At 39.4% G+C, this 14,847-nt stretch overlaps 2 protein-coding genes across 2 annotated transcripts; both read left to right on the top strand.

Annotated features, from left to right (window-relative positions):
* The first annotated feature begins 57 nt into the window (after positions 1–57).
* On the top strand, positions 58–2,148 carry birc5a (baculoviral IAP repeat containing 5a). Its single transcript, XM_074662527.1, has 4 exons — positions 58–264; positions 1,102–1,211; positions 1,615–1,732; positions 1,994–2,148. The coding sequence occupies exons 1-4, from the start codon at positions 157–159 to the stop codon at positions 2,084–2,086; spliced, it is 429 nt and encodes a 142-aa protein (XP_074518628.1). The 5' UTR covers positions 58–156; the 3' UTR covers positions 2,087–2,148.
* Positions 2,149–3,837: 1,689 nt separating this feature from the next.
* Positions 3,838–14,699, top strand: tmem235b (transmembrane protein 235b). Its single transcript, XM_074663705.1, has 4 exons — positions 3,838–4,272; positions 4,366–4,446; positions 4,699–4,836; positions 13,974–14,699. The coding sequence occupies exons 1-4, from the start codon at positions 4,095–4,097 to the stop codon at positions 14,201–14,203; spliced, it is 627 nt and encodes a 208-aa protein (XP_074519806.1). The 5' UTR covers positions 3,838–4,094; the 3' UTR covers positions 14,204–14,699.
* Positions 14,700–14,847: the final 148 nt, after the last annotated feature.

Genomic DNA, 14,847 nt, shown 5'->3' with positions numbered 1-14,847 from the left:
AGAAATTACAAGACACACGTGATCTCCAACAGCCAATCACATCTGCCAAAGCCGACACTCATCAAAATTTGAAAACATCCTCCCTCAGCACAGTACCTCAACTGTTTCCCCTCAACTTTGTAGGAGCTTTTTTTCAGATATCAAACACTCAATAAAATGGAACCGTTCAATGAAGAGGATTTTAAGATGTATTTCTACGAGAACAGACTAAAAACTTACGAGGGATGGCCTTTCGACGAGGACTGTACATGCACACCGGAGAACGTGAGTGAACGTTTCAAACGGCTGGCTTTGCTATACAACTTTTTAAGTCAATCTTTATAGACACGCCGATACTAAAATGATGAAATATGTAATACACCATTACGTTTTTCGTTACTCAAATCACTTAAAATAACTAAAAAATGTAAAGTATCTGGATCGTGAGAGCTTCAATTGTGTGTTCCAATGCTATTTGCTATGTGAGATAGCAACGTTGCTAACAAAGCTGTTTGTACGATTGATAAGCTCCTGTTTGATACATCAGTACTTTATCGAAGAAATTTTTCAATTTTTTAAGAAAAGATACATAAATGCAAAACAGCTTCCTAAATAAGTTAAAACCAATGAAATACCTTGTTTTCAAGAACAATGTAATGTAATCTATAGAAGAGCTCATAACTGCATACAGAGGATCAGAATCTGTTAGGATCCTCAGCACAAAGAGTTATTTTCCACATTTCACCCTGAGACACTCAAGTGTCAGGTATGGAGCCAAGAATAACCCAAACGAAAATAATGCATGAAATGATAATCCTAAAATTGGAGAAAAGTGTGTTATAGTTTTCACACTGTCAGTTCATAGGTTTATGATTTTAAAACTAAAGCATTGCGATTACATAAATCAAAGGTTCCTCTCATGTAAAAACTTTGTTCTAACAGCACTTTAAGTATGAATGTAAAAGTCAGCCTTCGGTAAAATCAATTAGTGTTTGATTGCTTGTGAGCAGTCAAACTGCAAATTCTTAATTTCCCATGTTATTAGATCAGCATAGAATACAGATTTTAAAAAGTGCAAGACATGTACATATGTATACTTAACACCCTTTACCTGTTTTCTAGATGGCCAAAGCCGGCTTCATTCACACCCCATCAGAGAACAGCCCAGACATTGCCATGTGTTTCTTCTGCCTCAAAGAACTGGAAGGCTGGGAGCCTGAGGATGACCCAGAGTAAGATATTCACATAACTTAGACTTAAGGACGAGGATGGAAACATTGGATATACAGTTCAAGTTCATTCATACTTTTCTCATCCCTCTAGAAACAAGATGGTTAAGCAAGAAATAAACCGGTAAAGCCAAGTGGTCAGAGCAAGCTAGATAGTAGCAATATAAATACAGAAAATCAAAATAACACTGTCACAGGATAAGCCACCTAACTTTTTCTGGCTGTGTTTAAATCAAGAAAAGAAAATAAGAAAAAGCACTTGTTCATTTTTATGTGCGTACAAGGTTTTATTTATACTAGTCCCCTGTTCATTTCAGAGATATCTTGTTTGTGCTCAGCTTTGATGAAGTCCTTGAATTACTGCATTTGTCCCTAATTCATCACTTTTTTTTTGTTTTGTTGCCAGGAAAGAGCACAAATCGCATTCCTCATCATGCCACTTCATCAGTCTGAAGAAGAAGGTCGAGGATCTGACTGTGGAGGAATTTCTCAAACTACAGAAAGAGAGGCACAAGTTCATGATTGTATGTTCATTAAGAGGACTTCATAATTAGATTTAATGAATTACTGGGTTGCGAGATGAACAATTTAATCAGCTGACTCTAAAAATGAAATACAATTAAGCCACTTGTCACACATTTTTCCCCTGCCTCTTCTTTGATCATTCCTTTTCATCCCTGTGTATCTGACGAGTGAATTAATTCCATCCACACACAAAAAAGAAGTTCTACCAAAAAAACCCTGTGCATAATTTATCATCCAGATTTCATCTCCTCCTTTCCCAGAACAAATCCTGTAACGAGGCCATTACCAAGTTTGAGGAGGCAGCCAAACTGAGAAAGGCGGATATCATCAAGACGGCAATGGGCGAGGAGTGACAGGAGAATAGATGCTGATGAATGAGCGGGGGGAGAAGCTCCAAAGAGTGATTGATGGTTGTTTAGGAGTGAATGAACATTTTAAGCTTTTTTTCATTTGTCTCATATTAATGTTTATCTGTCATCTTTTATATCTTCTGTTTTATTTGATGTGTTTTATTGATTAAACTTTTATCTGGTTACCTTTTTGAATTGTGCTTATTCATATGGAAAAACTACTTGCGTAAAATTCTCTGATAATGTGTAAAATAAGTGTGAGAAAAACCCAACAATAGTGGTGTATAAATTTCTCCAGAAGTCTTTTAACAAATGAGCCGCGTTTCTACCAAGCAGTCCAGTGTGGTTAAGCATGGTTTGGCATGCTCCATTTCCAACCTATTTATATTTTTGCTGAAGGAAACTGAAATAGTTCCTGCAGCATGCTCTGAATGCATGAACCAAAAACACTGAAGGTAAGTGTTTATTTTGAAGGTAGAGGTACAGCTGAGCATATTTTGTCATGCTATGTTAAGAGTTAAAAATTAAATTTTCACCTGAACAAGTCACTTAAGGTATTCAGTCACTTTTTGTGAAGATGCCATGAGTAAACACCAGAGGGCTTCACACTGGCATGGCTTTGTGCTGGTTACAGTTCCCAGAAACATGAACCTGTCAGTGTGGTTCAGAACCTGAAGAGTTGGCTCATGGCTCGAACCAAAAACATCTATCAATATATTGGCTTATTTCATGTACTGTTAGATATGAAACCTAGATCATTAAAAAAGGAGCCAGAAAACCAACCAGCAAACTAATCCTGTAACTCCCATGGTGGGGCACTGAGTTTGAATTATGGGCTTGCTAGCTATCTAGCCTAATCTGGAGAGGATGTAGTTTTGATGTTACATATTTGTTACATATTTAGTAAAAACCAGGACCAAGAACCAACCTTGTCATAAACTACACAAGTTGGAAACTGGGCTCAGAACTTTTGCAGTTCATATAATTTATTTACAGTCAAACCTGGAAAAATAAGGTTGGATAAAGATCACTCATCGATGGCTTGAAGCCTCAGATTTTGAAGATACCTCATTGTCAATTGTGATCCTGTTAACTTTCAGCCAAGTGTGCTCTTGGGAAATGCCATTAGTAATTCATTAAAGACATATCTGGTGTGTTTATTTTCAAAGTCTCAAAAGAAATACTTTAATGCGCTGAGAGTTATTTGTCTCTTCACAGGAGTTGTGATTGCTAAAATCACTGACACATTCAGCTGAAGGTCACCTGAGTTTCACTTTTTACAACCAATCACACCAAAAACACATCTCTGTCTGGTTTGATTCGGTCTTTTGAGGGCACTGAATGAATTCAACAAAATCCGTCCTCACTTGGTGAAGAGGCCATCACTTCATCTGACACCTTCCCTGTAGGAGCAGTTCCAGGCGCTGAGAATTAATAACGAAAATAAGTCATCATTGAACTGGTGGTCTTGTTTGCTTTAATGGTCATCAAGAGGCAATATTTATAATTTCCGTCTGTTTCATAACCAGACAAAACTCCTCACAGGAGCTTTTAAGCACAGTCATCTTACACATTTTCATCAGCCAAAACAAACTCCATCCCCATTAGAAAATGTATGAATTAAATTATGACTTTCATTCCTTTTCTGTTATCTCCTCGAACCTACCCTGAAGCTCAGTCTCAGTCACACATTCTCTCCCTTTCTGTGTTGCGTAAACGCGTGCGTCTTCCCGCATAAATCCAGGTCCCTCCCAGACAGAAGCCGCAGCTCAGTCCATCCCCGCGCAGCCTCATGCTTTCCTTCATTCACTCAAGGCTCACACCAGCTTCACCCATCAGATTTTAATTCATGCATTTTAGATAATCGTGGAATCATTTTGGATTGAGGTGAGTTTTTCCCCGCATCGTATGTCGCGCGTAATCGTTTAAAGGATTGGACCAGCACTATCCGCGTTACGCACGAGCTCATTCCATCACTGTTACGCGTGGATAAATCCCTCACCTATGCAGGATGAAGGTAACGTTTGGGTGTCTAGTGGTCGCAGCAGGAGTCAGCGGGTTGCTCAGCTTCGCTCTTTTGGCGACTTCCCTCGGAACAGAGTACTGGTACATCATAGAGATGAATTCCGTGAACGCGAGTGACTTGGAGGACATGAGCTCGCATTCAGGTCTGTGGACCATCAATGAAGGTAAATTTGATTCCTATGGTTCTTTAACATTTTGTTTGTTATTTATTAGACAAGTAACCTCTGAGCCTCTCCCTCCTGGTTTGAACTGTCCAGGTGGAAAGATGCAGACTGACTCCATTGACTCCTTCGCAGCTGATTACTCTAGGTACTCTGAGACTGAGCTGCAAATGCTGGGTGAGTGCTCAGCACAACACACACACACACACACACACACACACACACACACACACACACACACACACACACACACACACACACACACACACACACACACACAAACAAACACACACACACACACACACTGCTTATCAATTTTTACTGTCTAGACAGCCATGACTCCACAGATGCTCCCTTGGATCCCTTGCCTGTCCCTCTGACTCCCCTGCCCGCCTGTGTCTCTGTGTCTCTGTGTGTTTACGTAAGCAGCCATGCACAGCACCATAGTGGTGGTCCTCCCACTCAGTCTGGTTCTGCTGCTGTTTGGAGGCATCTGCGGCCTGGTCAGCTCCCTGGCCCGGAGCCCTGTGCTCCTCACCGGCACAGCCTCCTATTTCTTCATCACCAGTAAGTTCAGCTTCAAGCTGTTTCACCTCAATGTGAGCTTAATGGATGATGTTGTGCTTTTCGGTTGTTACTGAAATGGAACACACTTAGAGGTGTTTTTGTGCAACCCACCAAGACAATCAAGCATCTTGCGACCCTTAGATCGATCCATGAAAGGAAAAACCACGGTTCCCAGTGGCACTCACTCTTCAAGATGAATTAGTGTGATTAGTGTAGCAATCACATCAGACGATACGGGAAAGAGCTTGAAGAGTATGTTTACATCTGTTCATTATTGACCGTGTGGTGTCTGAAAAAATACTTCCATTAAGGATCCCCCTGGTTGCTCAAACACACTCACACGCTGGCCTGTAAATTGCAGCTCTGATGTTAATTATCATATCCAAATGTGTCACAGTGATTCCAGGACAGAAATACACCTCAGAACACTTCGGCTCTGGATCATTGAACCCAGCATCCATGGAGGGGAAAAAAGCCAGGACAGGAACATGCTCACACTCTGTAGAAATATGTTCCCTGACTGACTGTGATACCACAGGTTACAAAAGGGGTGTGAAGCGTGTGTCATTAACATTTTCTCAACATGCCTTGCTTCTCATTTCTGCATGTGGGAAAAAACACTCCTGCATCTTCAGAAGTGTGAATGTATCCGCACAAGATGTATCATGTTCTAAATTTAATCTTATGACACATAGAAAATAACTTAAAGAGGGACAAAATTATGATTGCATGAGTTTAGGATAGTTTCCTGAGAACCACCAGGGGTGCACAGCGTGCATTTGAAGAAAACAAATACAGAGCCATTTAAGAGAGCGCACCTTTACAGCACACACGTTCGCCACCTGACTGGAAAACAAGTTGCTCATTTCTTAATCTGCACACATTGCACTGCAGCATTTTTTTTAAATAACTCATTTAGTTTGAAGATGTTTTGTATAATTAGGATGTAAATTATGCAAAAATATGCTTATCAGTCAGATCAGGCATGCCAGCTGATTTGATAAGCATGCATTCTTACTTCTAATTTGGCGACTGTCGACTTCACAATTCTGCTCCGAAAACCAATGTGTGACATTGCCATGACTATTCCTATACATTGTGCTGTCTATGATCCTGACAAAAACCTCTAATAAAGGGACATACACTTAAACAGTCACTGGTTTAACAGTCTGAGTAATGACAACGTTCCAAAAAGATTGAAAAAAAGATCGCAGGACTTAATGTTGCAACAAAAATTGTCTTTTTTGATGAAAAAAGTACAAAAAAAATCCTGGAAACTGGTCAAAAGTCACAAATCAAACTTTAGCAAAGGCTGGAAAACTTGAGACAAAGGAAACAAGTTTCACAGGAAGAGGTGGCTCAAAACAAAATATATAAGAACAAAAGAGTTTCTCAACAATCAGATGTTAAAAGCATGAAACAACTATAATAGAATCAAATGTAACTCGACAGGTTTCCCTGAATTTCTCAGTCATAACCCCCCCCAAAAAACAAAAAAACAAAAAAACAAAAACAGATTAGAAAAGATAGATACTTAATTTTGCAGAGGGACAGTGAAAATTAGACTACCTATGTGAACATACTGATGTGTTTCCTACACTGATCTGCTGCCAATGACGACATTGTTACCCTGCTTAGTCGCCTCTGGAGCCTCATGGCAAGAAACATGGAGAACAGACTAAAAATTAACTCTCTGGATGACTTTGTATCAAATTCAAGCCCTATTTTTGTTTATACTTCTACAAAAATGGATGAAATTTGAAACTTCTGATTAGTTTTTGATTTTGGAATGGATTCTACAAGCCCCTTATCAGTGTTTCAGGAAAACGATGGTTAAACATCAAGTAAATCTAAAATGGATTGTTATATGGATACATATGACAGGAGGAGCAGCACTTGAGAGATTGTCTTCAATGTTTTGATAAAAAATTAAAACTAAGGAGGATTAGATTCTGTTTTCTTGGTTATATACTCAAACTTTCAGTTCATGTGACATACTTATTTGGTGAAAGTAACAAAGTAGTAACTCAAAAGCTGACAAAGGTGTCATGAAAATGTAGTTTGTATTTGCAGGGGTGTGGCATCAAAGAGCGATCGTGTAGTAGCTCTGAACTAGCAGGGCTAAAAATGACGTCAGTTCCAGTTATTGACCTCCGGAGAGCAAAGCCACCCTCGTTTATTAGCATCCAAGACTGATTGGCTGCAAGATTGAGCCATATTGGTAATGTATGCATGACCAAGCTGCTGTGTGTGTGTGTGTGTGTGTGTGTGTGTGTGTGTGTGTGTGTGTGTGTGTGTGTGTGTGTGTGTGTGTGTGTGTGTGTGTGTGTGTGTGTGGGTGTGTGCGTGTGTGTGTGTGGAGTGTGTCACATCACAGGAGCTTCATCTTGCTCTCTGTCAGATGGGTTATGAGAGCTCTAATTGGTCTGAGGGGAGGAACAAGAACAAAGTTATATTGCCTTTGAAACGACTAAATCCCAAATTTGTTTTTGTGTAACCTTATCGTATTTGACTCATACTGATTTCATTTCACGTTATTTTCTCAGGACAGTTAATGGTACTCGTTAAAACCCCTGAAACCTGCGCATGTACTTCATCTTGGAACAAAGAGATTATGATACATTGTGGGAAATATAATAATGATTAATAATAATAAAGGTGACATGACTGTGTGACAAATCAAGCTTGTGTGGTATAAGAGATGTAAAAAATACTACACGATAAAATGATTAATGTTTGTGCAATGTAGAAAATTCTCTAACTTTTGTACAGTACGTCTAAAGGCTGTAGAACTGGACGCTGTAACAGCTCAATGGGTGATGCCAAAATTTGTAGATCTCGCCCAGGTGGCTGGCTGCAAAAAAGCTCACAACCTCCACCTCCTCTGTGAAAATAGATGAAATGATTGACTTTCCTGGTGGAGTTAAGTTTATGGTGTTAAACAGAGGGAATGTGATGTGATGATTGATGGCTCTGATGATAAATGCAGCTCTTGCAGAAATCTGAACCACATCAACAGTAGAAGAAGAAAAGCAAGAGAAAACGTAACAAAAACTCAGTGCATTTACATGCATGTAGCCAACTAAAGCCATAGCTCAATCTTGAAGTCACAGCAGGGGGACAAGTCTTGTCCAAGTCAACATGTAGAAAAGAGAACCAGACTTCTAGCTGAGAACATCTCACTCCCCTTCAATAGGCGGCAGCTATTTCTGGTTCACTCAAAGAAAAAGCAACGTTCAAACAGTGATGGCCAAAGAGGATGCAGCTGTAGCTCTTTCTTCCATACTATGCATGCTTATTACATCACAAATCTGAACCTTTTGTTAGCCTCCACACTCCAAAATGAGACTTGTTGCTCTCTGTTGCTATGGTGTTTGTTTTGTTTGAGCACAGTGTCCCTATTTATCATGGTTATCTACACCCCAAGTCCTGCCAAATCCAACTGCAGTCCAATAACATGTATGTATGCATGTTTGAATCAGACGGTCTGACTGAGCCCACAGCCTGATTTCTTCAGCTGCATGTAAACGTACGGATGGACACAACAATCACCAAACTCTGGTTTCCTTTACTGAAAGTATGATGCTAAGAGTTCTGTTTTATCCACTAAAAAAAGGACGAAACAATGACAAATTGAAATATAGTATATATAATAACATCTTTTTAAACTCTATTATTATTTTTTAATCTCTGTTAGTTATACTATATAGCCATAACCAGCTCAAAATCTATGTTTATCCTAGTTACCTCTGCCAAGCAGGTTATGCTTTTGGGAGAATTTGTCTATCTAGCTCAAAAAGTTACAAACGGATCTTGATGAAATTTTCAGGAAACGTTCAAGATGAGATAGGGAAGAAGTGATTGAATTTTGGTGGTGATCCGGATCACTGTCTGGATCCAGGATTTCTTTAAAGGATTCTTTATCATAGTGAGATAGGGCTGTTTTTCACCATATGTGTTTATAACTCCACTATAAATGGTTGGATAGCTTTGCAAAACAATACAAGACAAGGTCACAATAATTTCTGACTGATGTACAAGTACAATCCAGATCCAGGCAATATTCTGGATACTAAGATCTGGAATATGAAATATGTACTGGGTCATCATAATTTTCAACACTGTCAGGAACAAATTATCCTACAAACCTGTAACTAACACCAAATTGTAGCAGACAGTCTGCTGAAAGGGAGTATAACATTAAAGTTGGACTAAAGTGTTGGTGACAATCACAAAATGCTTGGCGGAGGTCTGTGCTCTCTGAGTGCTTTTCTAGTTTGTTGATACGTTCGGCACATTTGGAAAGACATTCTAAGATTTGATTAACTTTTAATCATCAAAGATGAAGATGCATTTCAGAAGTGACTGAGTACCCGGTACCACAGTCAGCACAGCTACATTTGGTGACCATCGTAGAAGTGTAATACAGGTGGTTTCATTCCTCATGTCCAAAGGTTGCCACTTGGGAATGAATCAGCATGATGAGTATGAAGTGCTTTGACATGAAGCATGTTTTTTTTTTTTTTAAGTGGTGTTTGAGTTGATTTTCTGGCATGGCTTGTGTTGCAGCTCTTAAAATGGAAAAGTCATGCTGTATGACCTACACAGCAGCCAGAGGTAGTTCTCAACATTTTGGCTTCACTCTTGGAGCTTTGTGTCACGCTTTTCTAATTTCCTTTCGCTCCTGTGAAAGTTCAGGACCACCTCAGTTTAAACAAACATTAAGATAAAGACTTTTAATGTTCTGCAACACTTTAGCCTGTTTTTCAGGTTAAAGTAGAACCGATAAGTTAATAAAGTTGAATCAGTTATCAGTTCATTCAATTAAACCTGTCTGTCACACAACAGAGTCACTTTTCTTGGAGTCATGGGTTTTGGTTCGGTGTCATAAAACCTACAGATCAAACTGTAAGCTAATGCTGTTAGTTAAATCTGCATCATATAAATCACTTTAGCTTATTTTACTGTAATAACTGTTGATGTTGTTATATTTATGATAGTTTCTGGAGTTGTCTGTCTGTGTGCCTGAGCTGTCCCTCTGCTCTCACAGTAACAGTTTCTAGCCTTCATGAAGGAGACCATGTGATGGATGAACCCTTGTTCAAAAGCTTTTTATAGACTCCCCCTTTAATAAGCAGCACATGGAAATGTGTTGAGTGGAATAGAGGCTTAAATTGGACTGGAGACTTGTCTTGTTGACTGTCCAGCTTTCCAAATATCTCGCCCTCCCCACTCTAGAGGCCGAGTTGTTTCTCTTTTGATGTCTTTGGTCTCTGGTGTCTGTTTCTCCCATCAACATTTTCTGGATCACCTTTCTGCACTTCTCTAAGAATCTTATTTTTTCTCTGGGGGAAGTCATTTTTAATTACTACCTGAGCAGCTTCTGAGCCCAGTGTTAGTCAGCATTTATTTTATTAGTACACCCAAAACACAAAGAGGAAATTGTTAATGGGAGCAGTGAGAGGGTGCAAAACAGTCTCATTACAGACCAAAGTGTGTGTGTGTGTGTATGGTATGTATTTACATCCGTATATTGTTTGAGTGTGTTTTTATCTGGGGTGATAATTAGAAATCTCTCTCAATTGCTTTGTTCCTCTAATTTGAAAACTTCCTCTCAACAACCATTTAACAGCTAAATGAGTCTGTTTCTGAGCTCCCTGCAGCGCCTCCCCCTTTCCCTGGTTTCCTTGTTACTTCATTTACACCATGACTTGGTTTCCTCGTTAATGTGGAAGTGCGTAATTGTGTTAAAAACTTTTGAACCAGAGCACAAGTGTGAACTGTGATGACATAACCATGTACCTCCCCCCACACATGCTTCTGTTACTTCTGCTGATATTTACATTTCTGCACCTCAGAGTCAGTGCAGATCAATAATAAGCAGTGGTGAGCCTTGAATCTGCTTGTACCCCCTCGATTAATGAGTCAACAAATTGAGCCTCTAAACCTGGAATGGCCAGCCTTGGTCAAAGTTTGTTTTGCTTAAAGGGAGGGAGAGATAACAATGCTGGATGTTCGCCCTCAGTGTGTTTGTTTCCAATAGCTACATATTCATATGTCATAGAAATTCCAGATTTTCTCTGTAAAACGCCCCCCGAAAGTCTGTTCTTAAAAAAAACTAGCACAAGATCTCAACAAGAACATCACAAGACTTGCTAAAATAATGAGGTTATTGCAAAATAATCTCCAAACTGCTTTGTGACACATTGGAGGGGCCTCAAACACCAAGGTCTGCCCATAGCTTTGGCCCGACAAGCCTTCAGAGGGCCTGCGAATCCGAGAGTGAATGGGGTCAGCCTTAAAGAGGCAGCAGCTAAAATAAAATTTCAGACATAGGCTGAAATAATGGTTTTCCAAAACACTGGAAAAATTAGGGATTTTTTTGTGCTTTAAATCATGTGAAGGGAGGGACAGTATAAAGTCTGTGAAAAAAAGAGTACCCTCTCTTTAAGTTTTACTTTTAACAGAGAGAATCTTAAACAAGAAGAAACTTGACCAGGAGAATGATTGAAAACTGTAACAATAACTGTGTGTGTGACTCCCCTTTTTAGACCATTAATAATGACCATGTGCAGTGAAACAGTGAGTTTTTAAAATCAATTCCAGTTAAACTTGGTCGTTTAGCTCAGCATATCCTTACAAACTGAAGTCGTTTTTGCTTCTGTCTTACTTTGTGAGTCATTTGAATGCAAGCATCTGTATCGCTCAAATATTCAACAATGCTGTCTTTCCTGACACCCATTTAGTAAGTACTGTAGTTACTGTCTATGATTAAGCTTCATCTGCAGACCTGTGTTAATTAGCACTCTCCAAAACAGTGCTCCATCACCTGTCAGCATCGGATGAGCTACACTTTATGCCTAGCTAGTAGGTGTTAAGTACTTCAGGGATGTTTTTTTTCTGTTCAGCACAGAGGGCAAATTACAGATGAGCTGTCAGCTGAGTCATCAGTGAGTCTTTTTAGTTAGTGTGTCATCTGAAAGAAAAAAACGATGTTATTTTAACAGAAGATTCTGCATCCATTGGAGGCACTAAAATTAATACATAATATGCAGTTCAAGATCTTAAACATAACTGTGATGACATGTGACCTCTGTTAGAGCAAAAGTTCTTGAATAAGCTTGAATAAAGCAGGCTTTATGGCATATACTGTAGCCAGCCACCAGGGGGAGCTCTAACATTGGTTTGTCATTGTGTTTAGGGAACTTTCACATTATTTGTCTTGTAATAACCTGTAGGCTCTGGGACAGATTTCGTACAATAGGAAGACAGCTGGACTGAACAATGACATAATTTTTAAAACCATAGATATTACCGTAATGTATTCAAAAAGGACGCAAATTAAGAGGTTAGAAAAGTCTAACAAATCATCCTATGACTGAGGACCACAAAACTCAGAAAGAAATGATCTTTTTCTATCCAGACTCTGTATGATACCATTTGAAAACTCAAAGATAATAAGTTTATTTAGGACAGAAATGACTAAAAATTCTTACACTGAAGCAGTTATGTCAATGAGGAATGATGTTTTTCACTGTCGTAGTAAAATAGTAGTAGTAGCAGCAGAATCTCTACGCGCTATCTTTGTGAGTTAGTTTCCAGTCTGTCGCTCTGTGTATCTCTCCCTCTTTGTACAACATTAGCATCACACACAGCTTCCTTTCCACTCTGAGCTCATAGCACCTAGGGGTGTCATTGTAATAAAGCGATTATTAGTCCCGCCCTGGATTGCCTCTGCGCTCCACTTGCATCCCCTTAAAACCAGTAGCAAGCCATCAGAATTCAAAGGGTTTCCAATAGCAACACTGTGTGAAACTTGTGAGGACCGTGTGTGTGTGTGTGTGTGTGTGTTTGTGTGTGTCTGTATTGTCTCTGATGATAGAACATGCGTCAGTGTCACACAATATGAGATTTTTGGGGATGTAATGGCCTGATGTTCGTGCAGGGTGTAATGGATGAGCTCTCTGCTCAGAGCTCTGACTGGAATGAATCTCTGCTTCAGAATAGGTTTTCTGTTTCCTTCCTTAATCTTAAATGTTTATGACTTATCAACAGGAACATGAGAGAGAGTTTTTTTAACCACACTGGCAAAACTCAGGCTCTGCATTGAATGAGAGCTATAAATTAGTATGACACACAAATAAAGTTGTTTTGTTTTCCCTGCATCTGTTTGTTTCATTTTTCATTTTATATCTATAAAAGCAAAACAAAATCAAACTGACAAGAAATTCATCTTCCATGCTTGATCTTTAGGATTAAAAATAAAAGTGGCAACAAAAGAGAATGTGCTTGACTAAAATCCCTAAAACGCCATTTGCCATCTGTTTTTACATCGTCTGAAAACCCAATAAGAACTCAAGTCAATCATCGTTTATGGAGTGTGGTAGCCTAGCCACTCAATTTTCAATGGGCCCATGGCAACCCCAAAAACACCCCTGCTTATAGCGTGTTAGATTAATATCTTTTCCACGAATGCACAGCAATATACTTGACGCTGACTGTAGGAAAGAGTGGACCACATAGCAGATATCCAAAAGTGAAGCCAAAGCACCTCTACTAAGATCATAGCTTGATCCTAAAGTCACAGCTGTCTTGTCTGCGTAGATATGCAGAAAAGAGAATCTGACTTCTGGCTGAGAACATTTTCTACCACATGGTAGGCGACACTGTCTTTTTTTGATAAGCGAAGCTGTGTGCGTATTGAACTATTTCTGTTTCACTCGAAGAGGAATGACTATGGTTAAGATGAATGCAGCTGTAGCTATCTTTTATTAGCCATGTCCAAAACTTCCTCTCTTCTGGGTGAAATTTGCTCTGAATCTGTTTGAATCGGATAATAACCACGTTGTCTGCGTGTGACGATCAAGCCGTGCTTGGATGGTTCTCCGTCCGACTAAGTTCTTCTAATGCATTTCAATAGTCTGATCTCATGCTAACCAAGGTCATAGAACGATTTCCTAAGATGTATATAAACGCACTGATTGATGGAGAGAGACGTCAATATTGTGCTCCTATCAGCTGATCACCAACATGAAACTAATGTCCAAACTGTTATTTTCAGATGGAGATGAATGCACAGATCACCTTTGTAAGTAGTCAATGATAAATATCACTCATGAGCATGCCATCCCCTCTAGGTCTGCTGACCCTGTGTGGAGTCAGTCTCTACATCATCTACTCACAGCAGGCCCTTGCGGAGACAGAGAGGCTGGTGGGGCCAGAGGGTTTGGCCTACATCCACACCTCCTATGGCTGGTCTCTGGGTCTGGCCTGGATTTCCTACAGCCTGGAGGTCTTCGCTGGTGTTCTGCTGCTCACAGCCGCTCGAATGGCCAGGCTGCAGCACAGCAGTCCAACCATGGCCTGATGCAAGCCTGTAACACAATCAGGAGTGGAGCTGAGCGATGATGAACTGTGTCTGTTGAGCTTTATTGTAAACAAAACACAGGAGGATAAGAGATCAAGGATTTAATGAATTTTTAGATCATGTAAAGTGTTTTATGATGCGAAGGTGTGTGAGAATCAATGCAGATCTCTCAAATGAAGCAATGCGCGACACCAATTCAGTTAAATTTAGCCAAGTACTCCCCCTTGTGGTTAAAAACAGCTGCTCCTTCTTCTGACTTGGTGCATCTGACCATAAAGATTGTCATACAGTAGTCATAAAATCTGTGCCAAACCAAGCAGACAGGCTTATATGTAAAAATAAAGCCATGCTTAATGACATGTACATACCTTTTTTAATTTTCAAACAGCTCTACAAAAACTTTTCTGAAACACTTTTTTAATTTGAAGTAAGCTGATTCATTTATTTCTACATTTTGATAACACAAGCTAAACTTTTCAGTAATACATGTATTAACTGTGCCATTGTAGTAGCTACTGTGTATGTTTTCATCAACTGTGTAATAAATGCAACACTTATTCAAATGATGTGTATCCAATAAAAAAATAACACAATTTAAAAAATATTCTGCTGTTTATTTTGATTGCTCCTGCTCTTAGTGTGTG

Source organism: Halichoeres trimaculatus, unplaced genomic scaffold (assembly GCF_033239565.1).
Source record: "Halichoeres trimaculatus isolate MK-OKI-2021-1 unplaced genomic scaffold, fHalTri1.1 fHalTri1_scaffold_23, whole genome shotgun sequence".
NCBI lineage: Eukaryota > Metazoa > Chordata > Actinopteri > Labriformes > Labridae > Halichoeres > Halichoeres trimaculatus.
Note: the sequence above shows the minus strand (reverse complement) of the source record. Positions and strands in the feature narration are given on the sequence as shown.